General features: G+C 30.4%; 1 protein-coding gene across 2 annotated transcripts; it reads left to right on the top strand.

Annotated features, from left to right (window-relative positions):
* The first annotated feature begins 1,921 nt into the window (after positions 1 to 1,921).
* Positions 1,922 to 12,336, top strand: LOC143242440 (ADP-ribosylation factor-like protein 15). Of its 2 annotated transcripts, XR_013022694.1 has the most exons (6): positions 1,922 to 2,037; positions 2,468 to 2,615; positions 2,925 to 2,984; positions 4,496 to 4,704; positions 5,068 to 5,277; positions 8,001 to 12,336. XR_013022694.1 is itself a non-coding variant. In XM_076485840.1 (5 exons), exons 1-5 carry the CDS (start codon positions 1,969 to 1,971, stop codon positions 5,194 to 5,196), a joined length of 615 nt encoding a protein of 204 aa, XP_076341955.1. In that variant the 5' UTR covers positions 1,923 to 1,968; the 3' UTR covers positions 5,197 to 12,336. The 2 variants fall into 2 exon arrangements, 1 of the variants encoding a protein (XP_076341955.1); XM_076485840.1 differs by having other exon boundaries at positions 1,923 to 2,037; positions 5,068 to 12,336.
* The last annotated feature ends 778 nt before the right edge of the window (positions 12,337 to 13,114 follow it).

Below are 13,114 nucleotides of genomic sequence, written 5' to 3'. Positions count from 1 at the left end.
TCAGTGAAATAGTAACAAACATTACATATCCAGTATGACATGTTACTCAGTGAAATAGTAACAAACATTACATACCCAGTATGACATGTTACTCAGTGAAATAGTAACAAACATTACATACCCAGTATGACATGTTACTCAGTGAAATAGTAACAAACATTACATATCCAGTATGACATGTTACTCAGTGAAATAGTAACAAACATTACATACCCAGTATGACATGTTACTCAGTGAAATAGTAACAAACATTACATATCCAGTATGACATGTTACTCAGTGAAATAGTAACAAACATTACATATCCAGTATGACATGTTACTCAGTGAAATAGTAACAAACATTACATATCCAGTATGACATGTTACTCAGTGAAATAGTAACAAACATTACATACCCAGTATGACATGTTACTCAGTGAAATAGTAACAAACATTACATATCCAGTATGACATGTTACTCAGTGAAATAGTAACAAACATTACATACCCAGTATGACATGTTACTCAGTGAAATAGTAACAAACATTACATATCCAGTATGACATGTTACTCAGTGAAATAGTAACAAACATTACATACCCAGTATGACATGTTACTCAGTGAAATAGTAACAAACATTACATACCCAGTATGACATGTTACTCAGTGAAATAGTAACAAACATTACATATCCAGTATGACATGTTACTCAGTGAAATAGTAACAAACATTACATACCCAGTATGACATGTTACTCAGTGAAATAGTAACAAACATTACATACCCAGTATGACATGTTACTCAGTGAAATAGTAACAAACATTACATATCCAGTATGACATGTTACTCAGTGAAATAGTAACAAACATCACATATCCAGTAGGACATGTTACTTAGTGAAATAGTAACAAACATTATATATCCAGTATGACATGTTACTCAGTGAAATAGTAACAAACATTACATATCCAGTGTCACATGTTACTCAGTGAAATAGTAACAAACATTACATATCCAGTATGACATGTTACTCAGTGAAATAGTAACAGACATTACACATATCCAGTATGACATGTTACTCAGTGAAATAGTAACAAACATTACATACCCAGTATAACATATTACTCAGTGAAATAGTAACAAACATTACATATCCAGTATGACATGTTACTCAGTGAAATAGTAACAAACATTACATACCCAGTATAACATATTACTCAGTGGAATAGTAACAAACATTATATATCCAGTATGACATGTTACTCAGTGAAATAGTAACAAACATTACATATCCAGTTTGACATGTTACTCAGTTCTTGCTTATTGTTAAGCAAAATAGTGTGTGTTGGTTATTGAGAGGTGTTTTTTTTTCCCCAAGGTTTATTAATAATATCATTTTAATTTGTTGGTGATATAAATAACTTGAAAGTATGTGTTGTTATGGTTATCAATGGGCATTTTAGCTCCATGAAATATTCTTTTGCCATTACGTAATGATATAAAACAAAAATGATGACCCAAGGGTTGTCTTGTCAGACTGTTGTTGATCTGTGGATCTATTGTTAGTGTCCTGTACCACACTGTTTGGTAATTTTACTGCATGGTTGTCTTCATCTCGTATTGAATAAGAAATGGAATGTATGTCTGATAAGAGTCCTAAAGCTATTTTTAACTACAACATACCTATATTGAACAAATTATTTTTAAGTATTAACTTTTGAAACATACAGTGCTTTTACATTTAGAAACATTGTGAATATGCAACATTCCCAAGTCAAACTAGAAAGATTTTAAAGGCAGCTTGTTTACTCAGAAGTTTTGTGAAGAATTTCTTACATATGTTATTGCTGTATGTTTAACATGTGGTGACAGTCAAATGTTGCTATTCAGTCAGACAAAACTAAAGTGACAGGAGGTTATTTGTTTCATTAAGGTGACCATCCTTCACTCACAAAGACAAAATATAAAGATGGTGAAACAAAACTAAATGAACCCTGTTCAATGGTATTGCTATACAACAAGTGTTTTAGAGAAGTTAAACAGGAACAGTACTTCAGTAAGTAAGTCTTGCTACAGGTTTGTAGCTGAGAGTAACTTTAGATGTGGAATTATAAATCTCAAACTTTGTAAGATGTGTCCAAACACTAAGTACATATCTTTCCAATGACCACTGTAATGCAATTTTTTTAACTGTTAAACAGCAGCCATCATCAACTGGTGCTGCCACCTATAATATTTCCACTGTTTAAGAAAAAAAATAGTGATATGTTTTCCATTTTTCCTTGATTTTGGTCACTGTTAAATTTGTGATTTGAAGCAGCCAGTTTTATTGATTTCAGTAAATCATTCTAATTATTTCACCCAGGTGGTGTATTGTTGAGAAAAATCTTGATGAATTTCTTACTGTATGTAAGTTTTTCCTCTATTTTTGTTTATAATAGCCAGTATTTATTGAGCACAGTTTGCACTGTTATGTTTTTGCATAGTGTTGCCAGTGGATACAGTGCCAAAAACCACCTGCCGTTGTAAAAGAGCAGTACGAAGTTCTTTGTTTAGGCCTAAAGGGTGCAGGAAAATCGACAGCCTTAGCATCGTTGGTTGGAGAACCCATTGACGACATTGAACCGACAACAGGTACTGAAAGTGAGGGTTTAAAATAATTCATGTCAAAATAATTGTGCTGCACGTGTAATTAATTATCCTTGAAATATTTTCTCTTTTTATAAAAATAACAATCTTTGGTCATGCTTTATGTAAAGTCTCTAAGCAAATAAGACTGAAAATTTCGACCTAATTTATTGAATGTAATCTTAATAGTTCTTGAACAGTTTTTAACACAATATTGTTTGAAGAGTTTGTTCAACTTGCATTATTTGTGAATGGTTACGTTATAAATTGTGATATCAGGTTTTCCTGACAATGTATGTGTGTTGTTTGTTTTAGGTTTCAATATCAAGACTCTTCCTATATTGGACACTACACTGAATATTAAAGAACTGGGTGGTAAGTTGTAGATGCTGTGTGTTAAATTATTGTGGGCTGTGAATGGTTTGAACCTATACTTACTTGATGGTTAATGTTTTTTTGTTTTAAGTAATTTTAAAGACACTGCCTACAATAACAGACTGATCTCGGGTTTGTTATTTAATCAGGCATTAATGCTTTAATCATTTTGATGTTCTACTTGCGTATTTCTACAACCTATGAGAAGGGTGTATTTTTCTCCTAATATTGCAGATTATTCTTGTGTTTTCAATAAATATTATTGTTTGTTAATCTTTGAATGTCAAAGTTTTCATTGTTACCAGCCATTACATATGAACTTTTAGATTACAAAATGTAAAAAGAAATGAATGAAGTGGAAGAAGCAGGATGCTTTGAGACAGTTTTGAAGATGGAAACTATATTTGTTGTTCATGTTTTATTCTGTACTTATAAAAGTAACTGAAATTTAAAAATTAGAATCTTTATTTTGTTAGATTAGGTGGGATAATGAAAAGTGATCATTCTTTGTGAGTTATACTTGTGTTCTTCAAGCAATTTACAACTTGTGTGGCAGGATTATGGTTCAAAGGTCAATCAAATAATAAATTTTAAGTATAAACATATTGTTATAAGTTGTATGTAAACGCTGGTGGTTGTTCTGTGGTTACAAACTCCAGCATATTCAGTGAGCCCATAGTTTCTCTCCCTAGTCTGTTGTAACCATAAATATTTATTGCATTGTCTGTTGCACTTTTCTCTTCTGAGAAGTTTACAGTCTAGTAAAATGTAGTAGGAGGGTTTCAGGCCCTCCTGAAAATAAGTGGGAAGATGGCACACCACCCAACCTCAAGTACTTATCAAAAGGGATAAAAAAAAACACTGATTCACGTTCACGATTACTGTATCTCCAGAAGAAAATGATGACTGATAGAAAACGTGTACTTGTTTCTGTCTTCACTTGCTTCTGTTTATACCATGTGAGCATGTGTGATTTTCAAACAAGTTGTTTTAAATTTAATGCAAATGTTAAGTTTAAGTGGAGAGTTACTCAGCTGAAACCTGTAATAAACTTTTCGTTTATTGGTAACAATAATAATTATAAGATTAAGTAATTTTTGTGCCTTCAGATGGGAAAAACTATTGGATCTACTCTGTGTTTTAGATTCTGTAAACAGCGAAAAATTCTTTTCTGTTTACAGTATTTTTATGCAAATTTATATGAACCTTCTGTATTGAAATGAATGGAGTAAGTTTTGTGTGGCATGCTCTTGTAACTTCTTGTAATATTTAATTATTTACAGTAGTTCTTATGTATTGAAATGAATGGAGTAAGTTTTGTGTGGCATGTTCTTGTAATTTCTTGTAATATTTAATTATTTACAGTAGTTCTTGTGTATTGAAATGAATGGAGTAAGTTTTGTGTGGCATGTTCTTGTAACTTCTTGCAATATTTAATTATTTACGGTAGTTCTTGGTAACGGTATTGTCGATAATTAATTTTGATATTCCTTGCTTGACATGTTCGGCAGGAGGACAGGACGTGAAGGTATTCTGGAACAAGTATTTCCATGGGCAACATGGCATTCTCTTTGTTGTTGATGCCTCGTCAAATGAACAAGATCTACGCTCTTCCAAAGAAGCTTTAGAAGCTGTGCTCTCTGATTCAGCTCTCAAAGGTGTACCATGTGTTGTACTTGTTACTCACCTAGATACACCTGAGCGTAAAACAACAGAACGGGTGAGAAATGATGATTACGCAAGTTTTATATATTTATTTTGAATAATTTAAGTAATTATAATAAAATTTTTTTTATGAACTAGGTACGAAAATATTAAACTGGTTTTCCCGGAAACAAAATGTAAAAGGTAATTTTAAAAGTATTTTTGTACAAAACTTAACTGAAACTAAAACACCAGTTGAAATCATATTTAATAGTTAGAGAATCGGTGTCAATAGTAAATGTACATTATTGAGATGTTCATACAGTTGTATAATATTTTTAAATTAACTAAACATAAATGAACCACTGGCTGAACTCAGCTTTCGGGTCATGAGAATCTTTCACGATTGAAAAGCTCAGTTTTGTCTTCATTTCCACAGTTGGAACAGCTATTCCGTGGGACATTGCATGGAAGAAAATGGATGTTTCAGCCTTTTCATCTAGGTAATGATGAAGGGATTCGTCAAGGTCTAGAAACTCTCGTGGATTTAATGATCCGTAGTGGATAAGGACTATGAGTTGTGTGAAACTTGTTGTAGAAGATGTTCCGTCAAAAGTTGTTTCCCATCAAACACGTGAACCCTAGTTAGGTAAACAAAGTTTCTATCATGTGTTCCTGGATTTGACTGTGATGGTAAATAATAAATGTATCGCAAGTGGTTCTGCTTGTACCTCTATTAACATGGTGTGTGAGTGCATGCATGTGTTGGTGTAATGGTATCATATCCTAATATCAAGCTATATTTCAATTATATCTTTATATTCCTTGCATGCAATCATGGTGCAAATAACCAATATGTACATTGTTTCCTTATTAACTGTAGTTGTGGTTAACCCTATCCCAGTGTCTTGGTGCAAGTAACCAATATGTACTTTGTTTCCTTGTTAACTGTAGTTGTGGTTTACCATATCACCATGTCATGGTGCAAGTAACCAATATGTACATTGTTTCCTTATTAACTGTAGTTGTGGTTAACCCTATCCCAGTGTCATGGTGCAAGTAACCAATATGTACTTTGTTTCCTTATTAACTGTAGTTGTGGTTAACCCTGTCCCAGTGTCATGGTGCAAGTAACCAATATGTACATTGTTTCCTTATTAACTGTAGTTGTGGTTAACCCTATCCCAGTGTCATGGTGCAAGTAACCAATATGTACTTTGTTTCCTTATTAACTGTAGTTGTGGTTAACCCTATCCCAGTGTCATGGTGCAAGTAACCAATATGTATATTGTTTCCTTATTAACTGTAGTTGTGGTTTACCATATCACCGTGTCATGGTGCAAGTAACCAATATGTACATTGTTTCCTTATTAACTGTAGTTGTGGTTTACCATATCACCGTGTCATGGTGCAAGTAACCAATATATACATTGTTTCCTTGTTAACTGTAGTTGTGGTTAACCATATCCCATGTCATAGTGCAAGTAACTGATATATACATTGTTTCCTTGTTAACTGTAGTTGTGGTTAACCATATCCCATGTCATAGTGCAAGTAACTGATATGTACATTGTTTTCTTGTTAACTGTAGTTGTGGTTAACCATATCCCATGTCATGGTGCAAGTAACCAATATGTACATTGTTTCCTTATTAACTGTAGTTGTGGTCAACCATATCCCATGTCATGGTGCAAGTAACTGATATGTACATTGTTTCCTTATTAACTGTAGTTGTGGTTAACCCTATTCCATGTCATGGTGCAAGTAACCGATATGTACATTGTTTCCTTGTTAACTGTAGTTGTGGTTAACCCTATTCCATGTCATGGTGCAAGTAACCGATATGTACATTGTTTCCTTATTAAATGTAGTTGTGGTTAACCCTATCCCAGTGTCATGGTGCAAGTAAACGATATGTGCATTGTTTCCTTATTAACTGTAGTTGTGGTTAACCATATCCCATGTCATGGTGCAAGTAACCAATATGTACATTGTTTCCTTATTAACTGTAGTTGTGGTTAACCCTATCCCAGTGTCATGGTGCAAGTAACCAATATGTACTTTGTTTCCTTATTAACTGTAGTTGTGGTTAATCCTATCCCAGTGTCATGGTGCAAGTAACCAATATGTACATTGTTTCCTTATTAACTGTAGTTGTGGTTTACCATATCACCGTGTCATGGTGCAAGTAACCAATATGTACATTGTTTCCTTGTTAACTGTAGTTGTGGTTAACCATATCCCATGTCATGGTGCAAGTAACCAATATGTACATTGTTTCCTTATTAACTGTAGTTGTGGTTAACCATATCCCATGTCATGGTGCAAGTAACTGATATGTACATTGTTTCCTTATTAACTGTAGTTGTGGTTAACCCTATTCCATGTCATGGTGCAAGTAACCGATGTGTACATTGTTTCCTTGTTAACTGTAGTTGTGGTTAACCCTATTCCATGTCATGGTGCAAGTAACCGATATGTACATTGTTTCCTTATTAAATGTAGTTGTGGTTAACCCTATCCCAGTGTCATGGTGCAAGTAAACGATATGTGCATTGTTTCCTTATTAACTGTAGTTGTGGTTAACCCTATCCCAGTGTCATGGTGCAAGTAACCAATATGTACATTGTTTCCTTATTAATTGTAGTTGTAGTTAATAAATTTCTCAGGTACAGAATAACTAATCAGTGACCAGTGTGAATTAGCAATCTTACTCTCCATGTCCAGGAGAATTCCTTGACACATGATACAAGTGTTTTTGTATATGTGTATTATAATGTGTATAATATCTTAAGATCAAACTAATGCCATGAGATTAAAGTTTTGATTAATATCATTTCTCTTAAACCTGTCAGTTCTTAGATAAACAGGGCTTGGAAATAAAATTACTCATAAATTAAATGGCTTTGTTGTGTCTACAATTAACAAATTATTTTGTATTTTGTAATTAAAAAAACAAACACTGGGGGGCCTTGTGTTATATCATTAGTGGTGTAAAGAAGATAAAAGCTGATTATGATTTTTGGTTTGCACCTAAACGAGTAACATAAAAAAAAATTACAAAAGTGCTAAACATACGAATATAGTAAGAAATAAACTGTTGAAGAAACATAATGTCTACAAATGTTTATAGATTTGATAAATTAAAATGAAACTTTTGTTTAAAATTTGGTGAATTAAAACATCTCATTGGTTAGGTACTTGTTTTAATTGGTGTCAGTTGATTGTAATGAGATTCAGTATCTAAATATGAAGAGTTTCAAGGACCTATTGTGACCCTTCTTGCTCTGTAAATTATTTGGTAAATGCATTCAGGGAGTGCTATTTATAAATCATATTAAACATGCAATGTTATGGTGTTTCGTATTATAGGCTTCAGTGTAAACGGAGCAGTGTTTGATATTAAGGAAGAAACAATCAGTACTTTGTTACATGCCCTGTGGAACATCCATGATAAAAATGATTAACAAATCAAAGCTGTTTTATTTGGTTTTTGTTTGTTTCTTTCTCTTCAAAAGGAGATAGTAATAATTTGTTTTAAGTTGTATTACCTCATTATGCTAACATTTCACCTTGAATATCTGTCGGTGGTTTACCATTTTTTGACGTAGTGTTATCATAAAAGAATGAGATCCGTAGTTTAATTGTTTGATATTACTCTCTAGAAGTGGCTATATTTAGAATGAAGTTTGTTCTACTGTCTTATTTTATTGTTGTTCTTTCCAATGCAAAGTCTTTGATTTAAAAAAACAAACAAACCCTCTTGATAAAGTATTAATCAACTCAAGTGGTTCTGAACTTTTGTTTTTCAAAACTATGTCAGTAGTTTGAGGTTTTAATGTTAATTTACCCATTTGTTTCCATAAGCATTTGATATACTGCTTTTATTGCTTATTAATAGATTCTCAAACTGTGGTCTGAAGCTCCCTGGGTGTCCACAGTAATGCATCTAATTTATGAAATTACCATTTACTGGAAAAGTAATGAAAACAATGCTAAGACATTATATATTACTATGTTAGTTTTATATAAATATTAATATTTGTAATTAACAACATTATTAAACTAATGTAGTAATATATATAAATATTAATATTTGTAATTAACAACATTATTAAACTAACGTAGTAATACATATAAATATTAATATTTGTAATTAACAACATTATTAAACTAACACAATAATATATATAAATATTAATATTTGTAATTAACAACATTATAAAACTGACACAGTAATATATATAAATATTAATATTTGTAATTAACAACATTATAAAACTAACACAGTAATATATATAAATATTAATATTTGTAATTAACAACATTATAAAACTAACACAGTAACATGTATAAATATTAATATTTGTAATTAACAACATTATAAAACTAACACAGTAATATATATAAATATTAATATTTGTAATTAACAACATTATAAACTAACACAGTAACATGTATAAATATTAATATTTGTAATTAACATTATAAAACTAACACAGTAATATATATAAATATTAATATTTGTAATTAACAACATTATAAAACTAACAGAGTAATATATATAAATATTAATATTTGTAATTAACAACATTATAAACTAACACAGTAATATATATAAATATTAATATTTGTAATTAACAACATTATAAACTAACAAGTAATATATATAAATATTAATATTTCTAATTAACAACATTATAAAACTAACAGAGTAATATATATAAATATTAATATTTCTAATTAACAACATTATAAAACTAACACAGTAATATATATAAATATTAATATTTGTAATTAACAACATTATAAAACTAACACAGTAATATATATAAATATTAATATTTCTAATTAACAACATTATAAAACTAACACAGTAATATATATAAATCACAAATTAATAATTGTAATTAACATAAATTATGTAAATTCATTGTGGGCCTGGCACAGTTGTGTGTTGATTGTAAAAAAACAAAACAGTTGATTTCCAGTTGGACTAATGCATATAAAATAGAAATAATATAAACATGGAGCTGGATCTCTGTTTGAAACTGTCAGACATTGACCTAGAAATTCACAAAATTGTTTCAACAAAGCAGTTTCATCATTCACATTAAAGTAGGTCATAAGATACAATTCAAGTTTTCCTTATTTAAATATCTCTTCATTGTTGTTTTCTTAAAGCTAGAATCAAACTACAAAGGTAATAAAACATGTATATGATACAACAGTTACACAGACGAAAACTGTTTAATGTGAGGTTGTTTGCCAACACAGTGAAAAAGTTGACAGGTGTCTCCCTGTTGGCAAAGTTTGGGAACCCTGTTCTTCAACGTTGGTTTTATTACAGAAATAGTTATTGTCTTCATGTTGAATAATGTGCCAAATAAGAAACATCCTAGTAATGAACACAATACTGTATACACCCCACTGTTCAGTGTCAAGTTTGTTTTCAATATTTTATTATGTCTGATTTAACAAAAAAAGTATTGAACAAGTGTTTGTAATAACTTGTTTACTCTTACCAGCAGGAGTTACTGTTGAAATAATAAAAAGGAGAAATGTTAACATGTTGAAGTGTTTGTAAGTACCATGTGAACTGAATGTTAACATCTGTTTATTTCGCATCAATTTCTCTCTGTGTCTGTTGTAACATGTTTTTATCTTCTGATACTGTTATAGATTAAAATATTTAACATAATTATTATACAGGACTTTAAAAAGCTTTCATATAGTTTAGTGGATGTGTCACTCTTTTCAGGGCTAACTATATAAATCTATAACATTCTGTATAGAGACCTCTTTTATTTCTTTAATAAATATATGAATATGGTTGAAACAAAATGTATGCTTAATGATATAAAAATTAACTTTGGTGTGAAAACTACTTGAATCTTAAATGAATATTCTGAGAATACACGTGAGTGTTATTTCAGCTTTTAAAAGTGTGTCTCAGGACAACTGGTGTTGGTATTAACACTTTCATTACTAATAAAGCAGAGAACAATGTTTTGACCTTGCTAGGTCATCTTCAGGTTATTCTCTGCTTTATAATAAAAGTGTTAACACCCACACCAGTTGTCTGAGATACGTTTTTACTTCAAGTGGATTTCTCGTCATCACAAATTTCAGGTTTCAGTTTTTTTGCAAATGTCTTGAAGCACAATTTAAGCTTAGTGTTAGATTTTTTTAATAGCTAATGAAACTTAGTGATAGAATTAGTCTTGGCCATAACAAGTGTTACATTAAATAAATTCCTCTGGTAGCTAATGAGCAAAATTCTTCAAAGATACAACTTTTTTTGAGACGTGTAACAACTAAAGTTTGTTAGAATATTTTTGGAGAAAAACTCACCTGAGAATTATAAGTTTTTGTCAAATAATGCCAGATTTTACTTTCACTTTAAGGGAATCCTAAAAGAGAGTTTAAATCTGGGTTTGTATTTGTTTTTCTCTTATTGTGTAGATGTTTATTCAGAATGTACAATTTCTTTTTATGTTTGACTAGGACTTGTACTTTGTTATGAATGGTTCCATAACTGAGTTAAACCTAATACTTTTGTGATATATTTCTAATTTGTATATCACCAGAGAAAAGCTGTAGTTTCTCTAATAGATCTTTTAGTAGTGGCATAATTGTATTATAAAGATAACAAAATGCCTGCATTTGATAGATTTGAATATGTACAATTATCATGCATAAGATAAACAGTTATTTGGATGGTGATATACGTGAATAGTTGTTTGGATGGCAACATATGTAAACAGTTCTATAAGAACTTGGTGTGTTTACCAGTATGTTAGTTTCCATGTGTATCATTTTAAATTTAGTGGATTATTTTTTAATATGTAGTTTTTTCTTTTATATTTGTATCTTAAAATTACAAGCAGATTCTATACATTATTACAAGAATTCCTTTCTTCCAGATGTCTTTATATTCACTGTCTTTCTTTAAAGACAACAGTTTATAATACACTCATTTTGTTGATAAAGAAATTAAGAAACCTCTGTTTGTTCATTGGTTTCTTCTCCTTGATAAATAAAACTAAATTACAACATAGTGTTCATAGTTGGCTATGACTCTCTTTATTGGTGGAACATAAAATAGTTGAGAGAGGTAGAAATTTTAGAATGAGAAAGCACGTGTGTGTAATTTGAATAATAGCCAACTGCAAGATATGTTAGCAAATTGAGGTTGTTATGATGGTGGATTGTTAGCAGCCAGTTGATCCGCTGTTTGTTTCTAGTCCCTAGAGTGAGAACATTGTAAACACTGGTTGTAAACTGAGGTTAATTGTAAGGATAACATGCACACATATTTTGGAATGATGGTTAATGTTCTTTTGAAATATATTATTATTTACACAATAAATTCAAGTGTTATAACTTCATGTTAGGAATAAGTTAAATGGTATATGCCTGTATTGAACTATATTTCATAAATTCACATAGGGCAATTATGTTTGTGCCAAAATAAATACAGCATTGGGTTGTTGTGTGTGTTGTGAAAATATTTTAACTGAAACATGAGATACATAATAGTTGTTATGTGAATTCTTGTAACTGTAGAGTTAAGTTTAATTAGAAGACCTCTCTTTGTTTTTGTGTTTCTTTAGTTTTAAATGCGTAAAAGTTGTTCTAATGGAACAATTTGTTATCACATTGTTTTTGTGTACTGAGTTATAGAAATAAAATAACTGAATATTTATACTGCTTGTCCTGAAGTTTATTTTACTAAATAAACTGGAGATTTTAACTTAAAGAATTTGTTTACTAACAAGCTAGATGATTACAAGATATTAAAAATGACATTAAGACTGTTTTATATTTCTTTATGAGAAGTAATCACAATGAAGAATAATCTATATTTACATTTAATTAATTCTTTAATAAAATTCAGTGGACCTAAAATGACAGAAACCACAGAAAGAATTATACATTCCATATATTTTTGCAGTTTTAAGGATTTTTATGATAAACACCATGAAGTTAATGTAGAGGGCCATCTTATGAAATATTGCTAGTGAAACACTGGGTAGAAGAGACCAAAAACCAACTGTCTGTACATGGGACCAGACCATGCTTCTGTGGGCAGACCTCCAAAAGGTGTTTTTAGTACACAGGTCAATATGTGTTACAGAATTATATATATATATACAAATAATATTTCTATGTTGAATATTCCAAATCAAGTAAACAGAAAAGAATACAGCAACACCACAGAATATTTATTCACAAACAAGATATCTTTTAAAAAGAACTTTATATTTTAAGAAAATACAATAGTTAAATGTCATTTGTTGATAAATTATTTTCAGAAATTAGTTAAATAAGCCTTCCAAGAAATACATCTAGATGTCATAAGCTAACTTCTGTCTGTTCATAGATAGTAACTTGAAACCAGTTTGTTCATGAAAGAATCAGAAAATGTAACTTGGAAATCAGAAACAACAATCTAGAATCTTGACTCCTACAAAATGAGTATT

This window comes from Tachypleus tridentatus, unplaced genomic scaffold (assembly GCF_004210375.1).
Source record: "Tachypleus tridentatus isolate NWPU-2018 unplaced genomic scaffold, ASM421037v1 Hic_cluster_2, whole genome shotgun sequence".
In the NCBI taxonomy this organism is placed as follows: Eukaryota; Metazoa; Arthropoda; class Merostomata; order Xiphosura; family Limulidae; genus Tachypleus; species Tachypleus tridentatus.
This window is presented reverse-complemented; position numbering and strand designations above follow the sequence as displayed.

Bases quoted from the DNA above. Each gene is read 5' to 3' on its own strand.
- LOC143242440 (XM_076485840.1), top strand. From the start codon at position 1,969: ATGAACCCTGTTCAATGGTATTGCTATACAACAAGTGTTTTAGAGAAG. The intron at 2,616-2,924 runs GTACTGAAAGTG...TGTTTGTTTTAG, and splicing joins CGACATTGAACCGACAACAG to GTTTCAATATCAAGACTCTT. The intron at 4,705-5,067 runs GTGAGAAATGAT...TCATTTCCACAG, and splicing joins AGCGTAAAACAACAGAACGG to TTGGAACAGCTATTCCGTGG.